Source organism: Hevea brasiliensis, chromosome 15 (assembly GCF_030052815.1).
Source record: "Hevea brasiliensis isolate MT/VB/25A 57/8 chromosome 15, ASM3005281v1, whole genome shotgun sequence".
Taxonomy (NCBI): domain Eukaryota; kingdom Viridiplantae; phylum Streptophyta; class Magnoliopsida; order Malpighiales; family Euphorbiaceae; genus Hevea; species Hevea brasiliensis.
This window is the reverse complement of record NC_079507.1, coordinates 72724310-72744698: the sequence shown is the minus strand read 5'-3', so window position 1 is coordinate 72744698 and position 20389 is coordinate 72724310. Positions and strand designations below refer to the sequence as shown.

General features: G+C 30.6%; 1 protein-coding gene and 1 long non-coding RNA gene across 2 annotated transcripts; both read left to right on the top strand.

Annotated features, from left to right (window-relative positions):
* Positions 1-5950: 5950 nt before the first annotated feature.
* On the top strand, positions 5951-7507 carry LOC110632791 (uncharacterized). Its single transcript, XR_009144189.1, has 3 exons — positions 5951-6122; positions 6355-6466; positions 7041-7507. It is a non-coding gene; the product is annotated as an uncharacterized LOC110632791 (long non-coding RNA).
* A 6179-nt stretch (positions 7508-13686) lies between these two features.
* LOC110632768 (heat stress transcription factor A-6b) lies at positions 13687-16082 on the top strand. The gene is made up of 2 exons (XM_021781091.2): positions 13687-14507; positions 15035-16082. Exons 1-2 carry the CDS (start codon positions 14211-14213, stop codon positions 15809-15811), a joined length of 1074 nt encoding a protein of 357 aa, XP_021636783.2. The 5' UTR covers positions 13687-14210; the 3' UTR covers positions 15812-16082.
* Positions 16083-20389: the final 4307 nt, after the last annotated feature.

Genomic DNA, 20389 nt, shown 5'->3' with positions numbered 1-20389 from the left:
CGGATTACAAATTTTATAATACTTTAATCACATAAATGTAAAATTCACTCCTTTTTTTAATTGAAATTTGCTTTGTAAAATAATTATTCTACATAAATATAAAATTACAAAATTTAATGTCTTTGGGGCATCTAGTAATTTCGCGTACCTGAGCTGAGAGTCTCTTCAATTGCGTGTCTCCAAATTACCCCTGCTAAAATCCATGAATTTCTTTCAACTTGGGATGTCAGAACTGAAGAATGCTTAGATTAAAGCAATTGAAACTCGATATTAATATCAGAAAATTAATTTGAAAAATATTTATAATTGTAAATTTAAAAGAAAATAATTTCTCAATAAAAAAAAGCATTATATTATGACATTTATGTGTGGTCATTGATTATGATAACAAGTAAAAGAATATAATAAATGTAGAAAATAAATGATAATAAAATTGGGACTGGATAAGAGAAATTTATTTTTTGGAAGGTAAGCTTTGATTTGTCGATTTAAATGCTACCAGGCAATATTTGTGATGGGCCATAGATGGTGTGATGGAAGATGATCTGTTGGAGCATGTGGAATGTTCATTGACTGGGAGACAAATTGCTCTCAGGACTCACCTGAAAGTCTAGCATCAGATTACGGATTTCCTCTTCCAAAATATCAGCCCAGTTTGGCTTGATATTATTTGAACATTCTCTTGGAAATATTTTTTATAATTATGAAAACCCAAGTAGCACAAAAGCTTTATATCATGATTAATTGACTAAAACCGTTAATTAATTAATGTTGATGCAACATATTTTGATGGTAAAGTTGATCCATCACTTACAGTAAGTAGTGGAAGCTTGCGAAATTTCAAGGCACACGAAGGGCCTGATGGCAGTGATGAGTTTCCTGTACAGATACAATTTGAAGCTGAAACATATTTTTCTGTGTTTGCATATGGCAGTGCTGTTTATATTGAATATGGTAAAAATAAATAAAATAAAAAAAAATACTGTAAAAAGAAAAGCCCCCACATACTCTATCATCATATGGCCCCACCCAACTTTAAATCAATCAATCAGTCGATCGGATGATATTTGTGGAAGTGCTCATGGAATTCCAACCCAAGTTTCCTCACGATGTCTTGGTTCTCTCTCCCTTCACAAGCCATGACATTTAATAATTCTTTTGCTAGTTTTTTTTTTATTATTATTTAATTAAATTTTAACACTTTTCATGCATATGAAATTAAAATATAATATGAATGTCATATGGAAATTGAAATTATTTTTCAAGATAATAATTGAAATTCATTGCATTAAAAAAAAAAGCATTACAGTTAGATGAGAAAATAGATGTTCTCATGTATTACTTTGGAGGTACAATAATTTGCCGGATTGGTTAGACAAGAGGGAAGAGGACGGAGGATGATAGGTGATGTGAGAGGAAAGGGGTAGGCATGGAGAGTGGTGGCTCCAAATAATATTAAAATCCCAAAGGGTGGTCAGAGGTCTTACTCAGTTTGCCCATTTCTTTGCCACCATACACTAGCTTTTGGGTTCTGAGTGAGAGAGATATCAAAAGATAAAGGGAAATGATTTGAAGTGATATTTGATTTGACAGTGTTGTTGGGATTGCCGGTGGACTTGGTGGTATGCCCCATACCACCTTCGTTTGCCTTTGCCACTGAGGAGTGAGAACTATATATCTAGTTCTTCAAGTTCAAAATCCAAAGACGTTTCAGTAATTCATTTGAAAATTCAACATCCATTAGTACACTTTTCTCTGAATTTGAAGGATGAATGGCACAATTAAGTTAGCTTTAGCTTAGACAACAGAACTGTACTATATAGTTGTAAAAATAGTTATAATTTCAATAATTCATTTGAATTATATATATTCCCCTCATGTGAAACTGAATGGCTATGGCCGGTCACCAGCTAGCTCCCAACAATATGGGGCCAAAATAAGGGGAAAAATCTAGGAGACATGCATGATCAATCAAGGCATCGTTGTTGTTTTCAGCTCTTTGTTTTTGGCAATTTCAAGAGATTAAAAAAATCCATTATTTCATCCAACCCTAGTTTATTTACACTTGGCAATAGAACTAGCAGCTAGCAAGCAAGAACTACCATACAAGAAATAATAATACCATCAAGGACTACCTTGCAAACCATGCTCTGGCTCTGTTGAAATGGTAATCTCTACACAGCGGTATAAAGATTTTAATTTAACGTTTCCATAAGGTTAGCAGATAATACCATCAAGATTTTTGTGTGATTAGATCCACAATTGCACTTGGTTTAATCCACACTATCTTTTAAATACAATTGGTATTGTTCAAAAACCTTTTTATTTTTATCTTTTCAGGTTCAAGGGAGCCAGAAGAAGGATTGTTAACCGAACAAATAAAAATGCATTCTCGGTTCTTCGCTCAGTGTTACAAGGCTTGAGCGTGGCATGGTTTCTTGGCTTGCCAAGGGTTGTTGTTCAGTGTGACAACGCTGCTGTGGTGAGTGATATAAAGTCGCAGCATCGGGAGTTTTCCAGTGGGAAACCTTTGATTCAGGCAGTGAGGTAGCTTGTGCATCGGAGTTGGGTGGCCAAATTTGAGGTCATTTTTCCAGAGGCCAATTTATCTGCGAATTATCTTGCCCATATGTGTTTAACTGCTCCGCTGGGTGCCAGCAGATATTTCCCTCCTCCTGAGGAGTTGTTTCCTTGGCTTATGCATGATTTTATTGGAGTTACTCATTCTAGGCAGAGCCTAGTGTAGTCTGTTTGGTGTTCTTGTCCGTTTTTACCTGAAAAATAGCAAGCTTGGTTGTCGTTCTATATGGCTACCTGTATCAATAGTTGAGTACTGCTCTCGAAGATGGAATTCATGGAAGTTGCTGCTGCAGCAGCTTTTAAGGCCCACAGAAAAAGGCCCTTTTTGAGGCCCGGTTCTTGGATGAAGGCCCTCTTATATGTAAATGATAAGTGTTTTATAGTTAAGAATAAATTACATTCTTCATCATTTCGTTTTTTTGAAGGAGCCTTTTTCATTGCTACATTATGACATAATTAATGTTTAAATTTCTTTATCTTTAAAAATTAATGCCTGTAAATTTTGGTTTTATTTTTTCATTTTTTTCTCAATTTTTTTAAATTTTTCTAATTTTTATTATTAATAAAAATAAAAAATATCTTAATATTCTTAATATAAATTATTATTTTGTTCGTGAATTTTATCATTATCAATATTTTCGTCTTTATACTTTTATCATCATTAATATTTTAATCACCCATTAATTACCTTTTTTATATATTGATTATAATAAATTAACAAAAATAAACGAATGGTTTAAAATGTCTAAAGAAATAAAAATTTAAGAATTTTTTTATTTATTTTTAAAATATTAATATTTAAATATTGATTATTATGCAATATAAAAATGAAAATGGTATTTTATTTTAAAATATTTTATCTTTTATATAAAAAATTTTATATTTATATTCAATAACAGAATTTTGGTAAATTATTATTTAGTTATGCATTTTTAAAAATTAATTATTTAGATATTTTATTTTAAAAAATATATTATTTAATCTTATACTTTTTACTTTATGAATTATTTAATCGTTGATATTATTTTAAAATAATTTTAAATTCAATTACTCATTCTCTGTAGTTTAGATAATATAATTATTAAGTTTCTATAATTTTAAATTTATCAATAATCCCTTTGACTAACTTAATTAATAAAAACTTATTTTAAAATAGTTTACTAATAAAACTAAAAAATTAAATAATATATTTATATAAAAAATTATTAAATAATTAATTTTATTAAAATATTTTTTCCTAAACTTTTTTATTATTTTTTAGAAGTCTATTTGATATTATTATTAAAATTATTATTAAAAAAATTACTTTTTTAAATACACTAAATAAAAAATGTTAAAAATAATTTAAAATTAAATTTAATAAATTTTAATCATAAAAATATTAAAATAATAAAATAATTTTTTACAATAATTTTTTGAATAATATTTAAAATAATATTTTTATTTGAAAAAACACTTTCAACTTGTAAACCCAATGGCAAACCGTTACTGTAGGCATATTTGGTTCACTTGTTGGGTGCAGCTGATAGTTGATAGACATTCAAATAGGTGAATTAAAGTGACTGATAAGTTTAAAAAAATAAAGTTGATAACTAATAAGCAGTACCTATCAGGTGTAATTTATATCAATTCTATTTTTTTAGAACTGTTTCTTATCAACTGATAGCTGATATGATTTTATTTTTTATTTTAATCATATTATCTTTTTTTATTTAATTTAAAAATTAATATTATTAATATTTTTATATTTTTTATTTATAATTTTAATATTTTAATTAACACATTTTAATTTTATTAAAATATTTTTATTAATAATATAAAATATAAAATATTTATTTATATCTAAAAACTTTCATTTTACATATCAACAATAATAATTAAATATAATTTTATAAAATATTTAATATAAATCAATTACTACGGTCAACAATCAGATAATAATTAATAATAATAATTAGCTATAAGCCGATAATTATTAATTATATTCAAATGTTAAACCAATATATCAGTTTCCGCTACCAGTTTCCGCTCCCATAACCAAACTGACCATAATATCCTTGATTGACAGAAATTGCAACGCGATCGCGCCCAAATCGCCCAACTCTTTCATTTCACATCTCAACCACGGTAAGGGTATTGTAGTCTTTCGAACGCCATTCTTCATTTCTTCAGTTATTCTTGTTCTGCATTTCCTTTGCCGCGTTGCACGAAATCATAGTGGAGCAAACAATCATAAAGAAAAACAAAAGAGCAAGGGAAAATGGTTGCCCCGAACCAGGGAATAATTAAGCTCCTTTATAATATATTTAGCTATCCTTTTGTTTTCCTAGAAAACTTATTTCCGAGAAAATCCTACTCCTTAATATGGATACTAATGGATCATCAGCTATGTATGCTTGCCAAGTTGCTTTGATATTTTGTCATGGCTTTTCTTGATCGTTAGTGATATATTAGGCGATTATTTCATTTTATTTTGAAGCATAACAAATGATTATATGTTTGAATATCTTTCGAGTGCTATCAGTCCTTATTCGTTAATAAAGTATCGAGTTAATTTGATTTTCAGAATCTCGAATATATTTGATTAACTTCGATTTGACTTCCATCTTTTTGGTGGAATTTTGACTTTCTAGTCGGTGCAATTTTAATAAAAGTAGGATAAGTTAGCTTGTCTATGGAGATGGTTACGATCGACTTTTGCTTATTGAGCAAGTGTCGCTTGGATTGGAGCCAATGTTGGAGAGTCAAATTTTGTTCGTTCATTCACAATCAGTTGTATAGCTTAAAAGAAAAGATTGAATGTAATGTAAGAGAAATACTAAGCAAGGATTTTGCAAGTGGTAGGGCAAACTTTCACATGATCTATGTTGCTGTATTAGAATGAGAAGAGAATGCTTTTGGAACAAGAGTATCTTCTGTTCTCTTTTTATGTCCCCCCCACGTGTGTGCCTGATGTGGTAGATTTAGATCAGTAGCTTTACAAGAAGGTTAATCCAAGGTCCATTTAGCTCTATAGGTAGTCTGCTTTCTGTAACCAGTGTTTCTAATGTGTAGGGGACAGGAAATTGTGGTTTTGGGAAAGCTTGATTTTGTAGTATTTTTCCTCTCTAGTAATTTTTTTTTTGTGAATATATTGTAGAAACTTCAAAACTGCTGGTACAAGGAGCTAGACTGGCGTCTAACCATCTGATGGTACTTATCTGCAACATAGCTATCTTCTTTTTTTTTTTTGGTTTTAAGTTCTTTCATTGAACGTTTAATTTAGGTTGTGAGAATAAAAACAATTGATTGGATAAATAAAGCTTTACAGAGTGATGCTTTACGTGATTATAAGCAGTTTTAGTCGAGTGGATTCTGCGAAAAATTTTCTGAAGGCTTGCTATGTGATATTGAATCCTTATATTAGGATCAATGGTCATCCATGAGTTTTTTGTTGGAATACTTTGTTCAAATGTGCTTACCATCTTCCTTGATTATTAGGCTGTACACATATTGATCTTAAACACGCTAGAACTCAGCACGAATCATTAACCTGTGATCAGGTGATTGTTTTCTTTTATTATTATTATTATTATTATTATTATTATTATTATTATTATTATTATTATTATAGTTGCGACAAGATGCCTAAACTATTGTTAAATAATATGTTTTTCCCTGTTAAGAGTGATTAGTCTCCACTCCTAGAAAAAAAAAAACATACAAACTGGAAAATGTAGCAATGTTCTAACGAGATGTTCTTTTTTTTTTTTCCTTGTTTTGTAATTTCCACAGGATACTAGGGAAGAAGTCATTGAGGCATGGTATATGGATGATAGTTATGAGGACCAGAGACTGCCTCATCATAAGAATCCTAGGGAATTTGTATCCTTCGATCAACTTGCTGGTAAGCATTCTTAGAAGACACCTTAACTTTATGAAACCGTCAAGTAGTTAAGGGTGTCCAACTCTGCTACAGCAACAATTGTCTTACATTCCAGAGCTTGGAGTGCTTAGTTGGAAACTAGATGCTGACAATCATGAAACAGAGGATTGAAGAAAATCCGTGAATAACGTCGATATTCTTACATGGTTTGTTTTGCTAATTCATTAGTTATTTTATATGTATCGTTTTTTTCCCTTGTTTTGTTGTTCTATTCATTTCAAGGTGAGGAATGATTGTTTTAACAATGACCAAGAAATTGTTGTTTTCTTGCTCTGATATGGCTATGGGAAAGCCAATTTGGGCAAACTGTTAAGTTGCTCTTGATTTTTCCCCCTTTGATGTAATAATGTAATAAATGAATGTTATTTAAATGGGGAAAATCAATAAAATTAGACCCTGTAATTTATTGGGGTATTGATGTTTGCTCACAAAGGTGTTATTCTTCATTTTCTTTCTAGTGTCTAAAAGTCAATTTTTTTTACGTTTGACAAGTAATTTTTCTGAATAAGACTTGACATTATTGAGGTTTACCCAGAGAAGCTGCCAAATTATGAAGAAAAGATTAAAAACTTCTTTGAAGAACAGTTTCACACTGATGAGGAGATCCGCTACTGTGTGGCTGGAAGTGGCAAGAGTCGTCTCTGTGCATGTGTCTTATTTGTCTTATACATTCAAGCCTCTTAATAATCTCCACTCGGTGAAGGATAGTTCGACGTCAGGGATCGTAATGACCACTGGATTCGTGTCTGGGTGAATAAAGGGGGAATGATTGTCTTGCCTGCTGGAATTTATCATCGCTTTACCCTGGATACAGATAACCATATCAAGGTATACGATAAGACATGTAAGAATATTAGTTGTTTGTGAGCGTATTTGTTTGTTGGAGACTTGGAGGGAAAAGTGTAACTGAAGTATCCCTTCCTTTTCCCCTTTTCTTCTCTTCAGTAATTCGAAAATCATAAAGGAAATGAAAAGTTATTCATTCTTTTGATGCTTATATAATTGTTGGTCTGGAGCCTTATGTCAAAGCATAATCATGACTTCTAATGCCATGGTGCCACCACAATTAATACCATTATCACCATTACACAGAGTAATTGTAATTATGGTGACCAATATTCCCATGATTGTGTGGTTGACAGTCTTTTGGCTTTCAGTCTATTACCAGAACATCAAGTATGGGCTGTCTATATTTTACAAGAAAACATGGTACATATGCATGGTTATTGTTATTGGTCCCGGCCCGCCCAGCATTAATACAATGACTTGTGACTTTCAACCCAATTTTTGGACATCTATTTTTGGTTGACCTTTGTGGTATTATCCTATTCAGATACGATTTAGGCTGTGGCATATTCCTAACAACTTGATACATTTAGATACATGTAAGAGTCATTTTGGGTTGAGTATCTAAGAGTACTATGTTTGAGCTCTCGTTTTTGTGATTTAGACTGAACGAAGACTTTGCTTGGGACATGGAATTGATAGTCTTTTTCTTCTATGATATAGGCTGTCCATAATTTCCTTATATAGAAATTACTTAGAGACATCTTATCAAGTTCTCAAAGGCAATAAATTTTAGTTGCAGAGTGAATGCTGTATGGGTTTTCCAGGTAATCGCATGCTTGGGATGAATAAGTTCATATATAATGCGAATGTATGAGGAATTTTAATCCTGTTTTAGAGAATAATATATTATTGGTTATGTGAGGGCAAGGACAATTAGGCACTAAATATTGGGTTGCCTAGCTAGCTTCACTAGTGTTTCTTCACCTTTTGATGTGAGATTCCTCTGGCTAGATACCCTTTGAATTCTGCAGATGTGCAGCTGAATATGCTGCTTCTTTCTCATTTTCATTGTTCTGGATATCATTAGTTGTGCACTTGTTGCTGATAGAAAATTCAAGGTTCTTTTTTGAGTCATGTAACGTGGGTCTGTATTGCAGGAGAGAGTATCTAAAAGCTTTTGTGCGTAAGGAAGTTGGTGATCATGCTGTTGATGCGGCTGCATGAAATCTTCTGCTGCTTCTAAAGTAACATTAAGAACGCTGTTGGCTTCAATAAAAATACCTACGTTTGTATGGCCGGTTTGCGTGTCTGCTGCCTTTGGCTATTTAGTTCCATTGCTGACTTGTCACGCTTGTTTAGCAGCTTGCCCATCTTTTGTTTGAAACCATTGCAAACTTGACGATACAGTTTTGTATCCTCGGCATATTTGGAGTCCTTGGACAACATATGTATGCTTCTAAAAGATGGAATAAATGTACATTACTTCATGTCAAAAGGATTTTTGTGGACAGGAGACTATGAGAGAGGGGCTGTTAGAGTACAAAGCAAGACTGCACGGTAAAGATGGTGGCAAAATTGCAATTAGGTGGCTCCATTAGGTGACAGAGACGATCTTTTTGTTCTTTGCAGATCTTGAGCTCAATAATTCATTTCAAAAGTGATGTTTTGACCAAAAAAAGAGGTAGAATCAGTGTCTGTTAAAGTCAGCTCGAGTCCAATCACTCTCTTCAACGTCACAGCTCTTTATATAGAAATCGAGCACAGATTTTGGTGTGTCGGGTATGTTTGGGGCGATTCTACACTCATTTTCAAGCTTTTTGAAAGCTGCTTCATTTTTTACTTGCATTAGTTTAATCCAACTTGGCAACATGCATTAATTTAATACCATCTCCATCTACATAGTTCCATCACAGTAAATAAATATCTTGTCTGGTTGTATACGATCTGTCTTCTATATGATGCCAAAGGGCAGGCCAGCTACCCCGCACCTTCAGATTGGGCGGTGAACTCTGATTTTGAAAGTGCGCGAATACCATTTTATGCTAAGGTATGGTAATAAATTCTCTTTTATAAACAAATAGTATAAAACAAATTTTTAATTTTAATTTGTGAATTTTCAGACCTGTTCTGAATTACTGTCTTATTTTCCGAAGGAAAAATTACAAGCAGTTTTATTTTTTTTTTCAATAGAGGATAAATTTTACTCAATCACTTAATTTTGTTAATTTTTTCATTTTAATCATTATACTTTAATTTTGTTATAATAAAATTATTCATCTTTTATGTTTTTGTTCACTAACAATTATTTAGATCAGAATTCAATAGAATCTTTAGTAGAACTCTTATGTGATATATTTTATATAGTTTTAAATCTTTAAAAAAAATTTATATATTTACTGGCCATATTAAATTTTTTTTTTTTCAGGTTTTTTAGAGTTTTCAAGTTTTTTGGTCTAAAAAATATAGATCAGAAAATTTAATAAATAATATGAAAATAAAAATTATTTTTTTTAATTTTTTAATAAGGAGATTAATTTTTTATGATTTAAAGTCATATAAGATATACCATATAAGAACTTATTTAATTATGGTCTGTGTGACTGTTAATAAAAAAAAATAAAGGGTGAATGATTTTATTAAAATAAATTAAAGTATAATAAATAAAATAATATCTAATTTACTCCCTATACTTTTCAATAAAATTTAATTTAGCCTATTTTTTATTTTTGAGCCTAATTAGCCCTGAAATTCTCATTAAAGTTCAAATTGTCCCAAAATTGTTATGCATGAAATTCGTAACCTTTTAGAGGCGTGTGAGAAGCTAATTTTTTTTCCTTTTATTTTAATTTATATTTTTAATTTGTAATGAATTTAAATTTAAATTTAAATTTAAATTTAAATAATTATATAAAATATAAAATAGAGTTTTTTATATTTATAATTTTAATTAATTATAATTACAATTATTTTATTTTTCTAATTTTAGTTAATTATATGAAAATATAAAAATTATATTTTTATATTTTATTTTAGTTAATTATAATTGATTTTAAATTTTTTAATTTTTATTTTAATTTTGAATTAATTATATGAAAGTATGAAAATATTATTTATTATTTATTTTTAAGTAATTATATGAAAATAATATTTTTTATATTTTTAATTTTAGTTAGCTGACACTTATTATAATTTTTTGAATTTTAACTAATTATATGAAAATATAAATATAATATTTTTTATGCTTTTTAATTTAATTATTTGTAAATATAACAAATTTGGTTTTCAATTTCAATTTTAATTTTATAAATTTACTTAGTTATATGAGAGTATAAAAAAAGCATTTTTTATTTTTAATTTCAATTAATTATTTTAAAAATAATATTTTATTATTAAAAATAAAATATTAATAAATATTTATTTAATTTGATGCGTATATCTCACTTTTATATGGTTAGATAATTTTTAAGTTTTAATAAAAATTTCAAGATTAGTTTGACTCAAAATTAAAAAATAAGCTAAATTAAACTTCTTAATAATACAAAAGGTAAATTAAACATTATTCCTATAATAAATAAAATGAAATAATTAATATCTGAAAATAAAATTAATAAAATTAAGTGTTGTTGAAGAAATTTGTAAAAAGAAAAAAAATAAAAAAAAAAAAAAGCAAGAACTCGTGATACGATTATTTGATCGGCCTTTTCGGCCGCTGTTCGAGACCCAATGTATTAGTGGCGTGACTGTAGTTACCGACACAAAACAAAAGCGATGAGGATTGGTTGCCAATCAACCTCGAAAAGACCTTCAAATTTTTTCCATTGATTGATCCAGGTTCTTGAATCTTGATTCTGTTCTCTCTTTTGGATGCTATGAGACGGTAATTATTACAATTTTTAATTTGAATGGAAATAAATGAATGAGTTATGAAGCATGAAGATTAAGTTTTTTTGGGCTAATTAACTACTATTGAAAAGTTAAAATTAATTAATTAGTTAATTGGTCCTTTTATATGTGGAACTATTTTACGCTTTTGTGCAAATAGCAATTGAGAAATCCAGTTGACACATAAAATCCTTCCCTTAAAGTTTGAAATTGAAATGTTGGTCAATACCATGTTACAATTTTTTGATGTTATAATTTTTGAATTGGAAGGTGAAAATTAATGAATTTTTTTTAATCATAAAATATATTTCTTTAGATGAAATAAGAGTACAAGGCCTAAGCTTACAAGAGATAATAGTATTACGAAACTTTAATCCAACTCAAACCTTAAAAGATATGAAATCCTAGGACTTAATTGGATATGATCCAATTTCATCATCATCCTCGGCCGACTTCATCTCCTCTTCTTTAACAACTTACTACTACCATCAAAGGAGATCTGCAAAGAACTAAATCGAGCATGGGAAAAGGAAAACAACATTATAAGGAGTGTTTAAATACCCTATACATTTTATAATTCTCTCATGCCTTCAAACTTAGGGGAAAATAGAGGGGATTTGCAACAAAACTAGGAAATAGCAGGGATTAGAACCAGTGCTAGATGAACCGGGAATAGGCTTGGCAAACATAGACCCTTCATGCTCCCTTTGATGAAAAGACGAATTCGGTACCACACCGACTACTAACTGATGATCTACTCTTTAAAGCTTCACAGTAAACCATAGGGATAGTGCAACATGCAGAGCAATCCCTCTAAACACCAACAAAAAAACCTATTCTAAGAGGGTACTAAAACTCAATAACGGAGACTGAAAAAAAAAAAAAAAGCTAAAACACTATGAAAGGAGTTTTAACTAAAGAGAATATAGGGAGAAGGTTGACGACTAGCTGGCCGGACCTCTCCAAAAACTAAATCAGAACTGGAACTTTTTTTGTTTAGAGAAAGGGGCCAGTGGTTTGAGACTAATGTTGTTTGACAAATATAGATGAAAATGAATAAATGAGATAGAGGAAAAAGTTAAAAGAAATATAAAAATTGAGTTTAATTTAATTTAATTTAATTATTATTAAAAATTAAAATTTTTTAAGTTAATTAATTGGCTGTAGACCGTTATAAATTCTTCATCTCCGTAATATTCGTTCCCATATTTATTGAGAATTTATTTTATTTAAATTTAATTTATTGATGACGCTCACCCACATATTTTTTTAAAATCGTTAAACGAGACGTATTGGTCCAATTGTGGACTCTAACGGCCAACTCCTCTATCACACAATGCCACGTTTTCATAAGCACCGACCTTGTTATTATTATTTTAATTATATAATATTTTGACTTGCACCCACCCACTCATCAAAGATATTTCGGTTTCCAATCTCTCCTTTGGTTGGCTGATGGACGGGTCCTGTTGAGGAGCTCAGTCATGCCTCAAACAAGCTTAACAATTCTTGGGAAATTAGGTGCAATTAAAATAGTAATTTTTAATAATTGTATGTTTATATGGATGCCACCACTTAAAATACCTAAATTCTAATCTAATATAAGTATTTTCATTAAGAATAATATTCATCCTATTAAGAATTTTTATTGTAAAGTGTGTGTGAATATATATTATATAAAAATAAGAACTCTATTAAAATTGTCATCGATGATTTATTTACATTACTAACCCGTGTTTGAGTGTATGTTCATCTTTCATAAAAAAAAAATTAAGAATTTTAAATTTTATTTTAATTAGACTTATTTCAAAATAAGAATATGATATAATCATATTTCTCATCTAAACAGAAGTTTGATATCTATATAAGAGGCTAAATCCTCTATAGATAGATCCACTATTCTTTTTATTCAATTATATATTATATTCTTCTGTTGTCCAAATCAACCTACCTAATTTATCTATAAAATAAGAAATAACATTGGGTGAGTTGAAAAGGACAATAAAACTTGTAATATAATTTAATATGTAATAAATTAAAGAATAAATGAATAAATTACATTATACTAAATTAGATAACCATAACTTATTAAGTATCATTTAGACAAGTTATTTCTCTGTTAATTTAATAATATAAATCAAATAAGACATCTCTTTATGCTTCAATGAAAGTTTTAGTAGCCCTTTTCATCAATGCCTCCAATTGCCATTTCTCTATAGAGCTTTCTGAATCCCAATTTCATTACCTCGAGAAGATAACAATAATCTCCTCAATTCCTACAACCTTCTATCCTATAACACAAATCCAATTCTTTGTGATGAATTTAAATTTTATATATGTTTGCTCTCTCCTTTCTCTTTCTTTTAAACAAACTTTTCTCTTTTTTTTTTTGTAAAAAAAAAAAAAGAATGAAAATGAGGTGTCCCAGTCAGTAAGACATAATAATAAACAATAACTTTCCCAAAGGAGGCAACAGAACCAATAAGGAGCAAAATATCTCATTGCCATTTTGGCTGCTTTTGCATCATCAGCCATTCAGCCCTACAACCAATGCCCTAAAAGAAAGAGAAAAACCAATCTCGTTAGCTATTTATAACCAGATCATTCCCTTGCTTTTCTTTCATGTTTGCCTCTTTTTTCTCTAGTGTGTTTCTTGGTCTCCATACCATCTCTATCCCTCCAAGAATCTTTACTTAGACCTTGTTCTTCAACATTTACTATTACTCTCCAGTTTTTATGCATCTTCTGTTCAAGTTTCTGATTATTCGTTCAAGAACAAAAGATATATCCAGTCTCACCATTTCAACTTCACTTTTCCATATTCAAACCAAACATTTACTAAAATCTTGGCATTTTTTTTCCTTCTTGATATTTTCAAATTCAATCCCAAGCTGCATTTTTTTGTTTTTAGGGCTTTGCACCTATTATTCCACACATTTCCCTGAGAACAGGCTCCTATCTATATAAAATAATCCTACAAGAAAGAGAAACCCAACCCACCTCGAATCTTAGGCCTCTTTTTCAGTTTCCAATCATGAATCGTCTGGGCCGAGTGAAGGACGAGTATGCAGGAGCTAGTCCTTCTTACTCAGGCATGGCATCTACAGCTATTCCTCAGCCAATAGAGGGACTTCATGACGCTGGTCCTCCCCCTTTTCTCACAAAAACTTATGACATCGTGGAGGACATGGCCACAAACCATATAGTTTCTTGGAGTCGAGGCAACAATAGCTTTGTTGTTTGGGATCCCCAGACCTTTGCCATGAGTCTTTTGCCCAGATACTTCAAGCACAATAATTTCTCGAGCTTTGTTAGGCAGCTTAACACATATGTGAGTATTTTTTTTTACGATTTTTAGATCTTTAATTCTGAATGAAAAACAATTATAAGGAAGTGGCTGAATATTGTTTTGAGTAGTGTTAGTGTAATTTCATGTTGGTTGTGTAGATGCGAAAGCTCCCCCATTTTCACGAAAGAGCTAGAATGTATTTTTTATTCATTTTTGTTTTAAAAGAACTTTTTATTCTTTGCAGTAAGATCTGGCTTGTCCCTTTTCCCGCAATCTTTGTCTAATGGGTTACATAATAACTTAATGAGCACATTTTGTTTGTTTATGATTCAAGAAGAGTTGGAGTACGCAGATGAAAATTGAGAATCTATACAAACACAATAATTTGGACTATTATTATTTGGTTGCTTAAGCCTCTACATTTGCTTGGACATTTAATTTGTTAGAACTTGTTTGATATTTGATGCATTTTTATTCTGTGTAGTTGTTGAGAGTTTTTAATTCAAAGATCAACCGAGCTTAATTTCTTTTGGATTTGATCATGAGGAAGGAAATTTTGGTTTATGTAGGGGTTTAGAAAGGTTGACCCAGATAGATGGGAGTTTGCTAATGAAGGGTTTCTCAGAGAGCAAAAACATCTTCTCAAGAATATAAGAAGGAGAAGAACTCCGCAGCCTCAGGCTTGCCAGCAATCTCTAGACCCTTGTGTTGAAGTTGGAAGGTTTGGATTGGATGCAGAAGTTGATCTGTTAAGGCGAGACAAACAAGTGTTAATGATGGAACTGGTGAAGCTTAGGCAGCACCAACAGAATACTAAAGCTTGCCTTCAACTAATGGAACCCAGACTCAAAAGGACAGAGACAAAACAGCAACAGGTGATGGGTTTCTTGGCTAGAGCGATTCAGAATCCCAATTTTGTGCAGCAGCTAGTCCAACTAAAGGACAGAAGAAAGGAACTGGAAGAAGCAATTAGTAAAAAGAGAAGGCGGCCTATTGACCAAGGGCCTAGTATTGTTCAAGTTGAAAATTTTGACCATGGTGGGGGAGTGGAAACTTTTGTTAAGATTGAACCTCAGGAGTTTGGTGACCTTTCTGAGTTTGACGTTTCAGAGCTGGACGCACTGGCTATGACCATGCAAGGAGTGACTGGAAGCCAACAAAACTTGGAGGAAGAATGTATGGAGAGAGGAGAGGAACATGTAGATAAAGGTAAGGACCTTGATGAGGGGTTCTGGGATGAGTTATTGAATGAGGATATTGGGGAAGAAATGGGTAGGGGTGATGAAGCTGAAGAGATAGATGTGTTGGTAGAGCAGCTTGGTTACCTGGGTTCTAGTCCAAAGTAGAGAAACTGAAGTTATTATGCTGCTTCTTTTTCTGCCCGCTACAGTGCTTTGAGTATGAAAGACTCACTTTAACCGACTGTCTGAATTAATTTTTTTGTCTATTTGATTTTAATATCCTGGCTGCCAAAATCCAGATGTATTAGATGGGTTTTGTTGGTAATTGATAGGAGACTGCGAATACATTTGACACTGAAAGAACTAATTAGGCGTCAGAAAAGCACAAAATGCGTTCTTATTGGAAATTCTATGAACAGCTTACAGTTTTCTGGAATCATTCACATTGATATAGTTGATCGTAGGTTCAATCATATAACAAGATTACTAGAACAATGCAATATTATTAGCTACTTCATTTCTTGCCTCTGATCTGGTGTGATTGCAAGCAGTAACTAATTGGAAAGCATGTTGAGATTTTATTTATCCTTATGCAGGTTATATAAATTGTTCAAAATATAATTAACCACATGTAATGTGTACTTACCTGATAGAGCACGTTCAAAGTATTAATCTTGTTTTGTCATTTGATGCTATATGCTAGTAGTAATTCTTTTTGTTCTTAAATTTGAAGTCATTCTTGTTCTTGGAATAGCTTATCATTGTTTTGCCTCGTGTATGAGTATTATTCTTGTTCTTAAAATTCATATATGTGAGCTCTTGAGCTGGAGGTGATCATATAGTGATTGTTTCATATGCATAAATGGGCTCTATTTTCATTTACTTTGCTATCTGTACTCAAATGCATTGCATTTGGGATCTTTTTTTGTCTTGAACCCAAGGCTAGCCGCACTGTCCCAGACCATGTTGTCCTTAATACTGTTTCTTTGGAACTCTGCGTGGTTCTAGAGTAAATAATAATAATAATAATAATTTCATATTTAATTTTTATACGTCATGAATTCAAGTGGTGGGCTGTTGGTGGTGTCACTGTCACCAAGATGATTAAAGCTTGAAATCCTTTACAGAATTTTGTAGAAACTTCATAACAGTGATCAGATCCGTACTTTTTTTAACAACTTAAGTATTGCAAAATATTGTTTTCCTGAACTTTCTTCGATGAAAATATAGTCTTTAAATATGGCCTAATATTTTGACTCGGAAAGTAAGTTCCAAGGGCTGCTCTTATAACACAAGTTTTCTTTAATATCTTCTCTCTCTCTCTCTCTCTCTCTCTCTCTCTCTCTCTCTCTTTCTCTCTCCGGGTGAGATATATATGCCATAGACATGCGCGCAGCAACTAGTAAAAAAATTTATTTAGTTTCTTTCTGTCCATCTAGGGTTTATAGGCCTAGATAAGATCTTCTTTATTGGGTCATATGATCACCATAACGTGAGATTCATTCTTCAGGTTATAAAGCGGATTCACTTTTTTACGAGAGATAGAGTAATGTAAATGAGATTTTTTCTAACAAGAAAATTATCAATGCTTGATGCCAAAAATAGATGTATGGGACACCACAGGGACCAACTTCACAAATACATGTGCAGCTATCAAAGACAAGAGTATGGTAACACTTTTTTCTCTTTTTATGGGCACAAGGGTAGAAGGCTAAATCATGAGCTTCCCTAACTTGTGAAATATTTATGGTGTGCACCATCAGAATGAGTTGGATCACATTAAACATTTGCATTTGTCTGCTCATCAAGATATATAGGGTTGCACATGCTGTGCATGAGTTTAGTTGTCATTTGCAGAGAACGAACAAGAAGTGTAGGAACAAGTTTAACGGAAACTCCTCTATAGTCATGAGGTTATTTCATCTCATACCTAATTTTCTGGGTTGGACCCAGAAACAAACCAAAGGATTTGCAATGTATGTATTAGAGAACTTCCCTGAATGGGAAAAATGGACAAACCCAACCTAGATTTCTAGTTTTAGCTCGTTTAGTGTGATTCCAATAGAATGCTCGACTGAGAAGCAATTCTTGCTGAAAGTATATAGACTATAAAAGACGATGAAGTAATCTAGAGAGTTCAGGCACTGTGTGCATTTAAAAATGTCAGTGGTATCTTAACTTCATTTGTTTATTTATTTAAATTCGAAGTAGGTGATTGACAAAACTATGGGATTGATATCTTGGGCTGTGAGGCCTGGAGAGGCCCTTGGGTTTGGATAAGCTCAAAGACGCCCTCACACAGTTTGAACAAAAAAAACCAAGTTCTCTAAGCATCCGGTCGGATGATGTGATGAAGATGAGCTCTTACACCATTAAAATGGACAAGAATGTCTCTTTCACAGGTAGGTGAATTTGTTTGATCTCAAAACTATGGTAAATTCTAAACTGGACCAACTCCACCGCATAGTTGAAAACCTGGCGAGAGTGTGGAGCTTCAAGGTGAATACAGTGTTGTCATTTTGTGGAGTGAAATAGAACAGTATGGCCACTTTCTTACCATATAGTCAAATGACTTCTTTGAAATCTAAGTTCCAATTTTAGGTAGATGATAGTAAATTGTGCAAGGAATTGCTCATCCATCGTCAGCAATGGAGTTTTGAACGCTAGCTACTTTGATACGCGGCCATAGTCAATTTATTTTTATGCATCTACTATAAACTCAAATTTATATAAGGACAAATTTAATTGTTATTAGATTAAATATTTATATTAAAATATATAAAAAATTAATTAAAATATACATATAAAATATATAAATATATATACATATACTTATTTCATGTGAGCTCGGATTGACCATAAACACTTTTTTTTTTCTTTTTGTCTCAGCTTTTCTTTCTACTGAAAGTATCCGTTACAATAGCAATATTGAAAATTGAAAAGCTTCGTAGAGGCGTCCAAATCCAATTAGCCCACAATCACAAAGTGCCAAAACCAGGACCTCAGCATCGGGTGAGCCTCTGAAGCCTATCTTTTCAACCACCGACACAGCCCATCTTCCATCTTTAATCCTATCAAACCCAAACTCAACTGTTTCCCATCAGGCTTCACTCTCTCTCTCCTTTCCCCACCATTGGATTTAACATCTCACAGGACTGAATTTCTATGCCCTTCCACTATCATCCCAATAGACTGATTTTTAGATAAGATCAATACATTGTTTGGTTGGCCCGCATCATTTTGAATATTTTTATTTTTTAAAAATATATCAAGTTCGAAGAGAGATTTTGTCTTTGAGTTTGACCTAATTTTGTTCCATTTTATGATGAAGGATTGTTTAATTAAATAACGAAAAATAAATTATTTTATTTTATTTAATTATATTCTATTAAAACTATGATTAATAAATTAGCCAAGTTCTTAGATAAGAGGCACGTTTGATTATTTTAAATTCCAAATAAATTTAAATTGGGGTGCTAATATATTTACATGCTGCACTTCTGGACGTGTAGAAAATTTGAAAGGAGACGAGTTAAAACAGAACCCATATACTCAAGTCAACGCTGTGGAAATCCGCGGTGTACATTAATTTGGTGGCACGTCTACCAGGGGATCGAAAGTTTTCAACAATTGGCCTATCGTAAGACAGCATCATCATCATCTCTTAACAAAAAAAAAAAAAAAAAAAAACACATCATCATTTTTCATTAATAAATATTAAAAAAATTATTATTTAATTCATTTTATTTTAATAAAATTAATTATATAATTTTATATTTTAAAATATACTATTTAATTTTTATATTTTATTTTTTATTAATTTTTTTAATTAAAATTTTGTATTAATCAATAAATTTTAATATTAATTAAATTATTATTTAATATATCTTTTTTAATAAAATTAATTACTTAATTTTTGTATTTTAAATTATTACTATTTACTTTTTTATTTTAATTAATTTATATATTTAAAAAAATATATGTTAAAAATATATTATTTTATGAAAATGGAAATTTTGTTATTTAAATACTAAATTTGAATTTATATTTTTTAACTTGTTCAAACATTTTAATTTAATTAATTAGACATTATTTTTATATTTTATTTATTATAAAATAACTTTTTTAAATTATTTACTTGATTAATTGGATATATGGGAGAATTAATTAGTCTTTTTATATAGACAACTTGTAAATAAAAGTGTGAATGTAAAGAAAAAATATAGAAGAAAAATATAAAAAGATTGGAGAAAAATAAGAGAGGAGGTTCTAAACAATTTGAATATAAAAAATAATAATTAAGATTGAAAAGTTAATAAAATTAAATTATTTAATTTCATTAAAATATAAAAAATAATTAATAAATAATTGATATTCAAATTAATTATCTAAAATTTCCGAAGTGATTAACTATATTAACAGACTAAAAAGGAACGTTAAATAATATATTTTTTAAAAATAAAAATTAAACAATTATTTTTTTTTTATTAAAAATACACAAGCTAAATAACAAAAAACCAAACACAAAAACTCACGAAAACCTTTCTTCAGAGGCTCTTTTGTCAGCAAAAATAATGAACAAAACGCACTAAAAAAATAATAATAAACAAAACCAAATTTGCTAAAACTAATTTCCACGTGGCATCTTGCCGACGAAGCTAATTGCAGTTTTTGCATGACAACCAAACTGCGATTGTCTGTCAAAAGACTAAAATGCCCACCACCTATAAATATATATATATA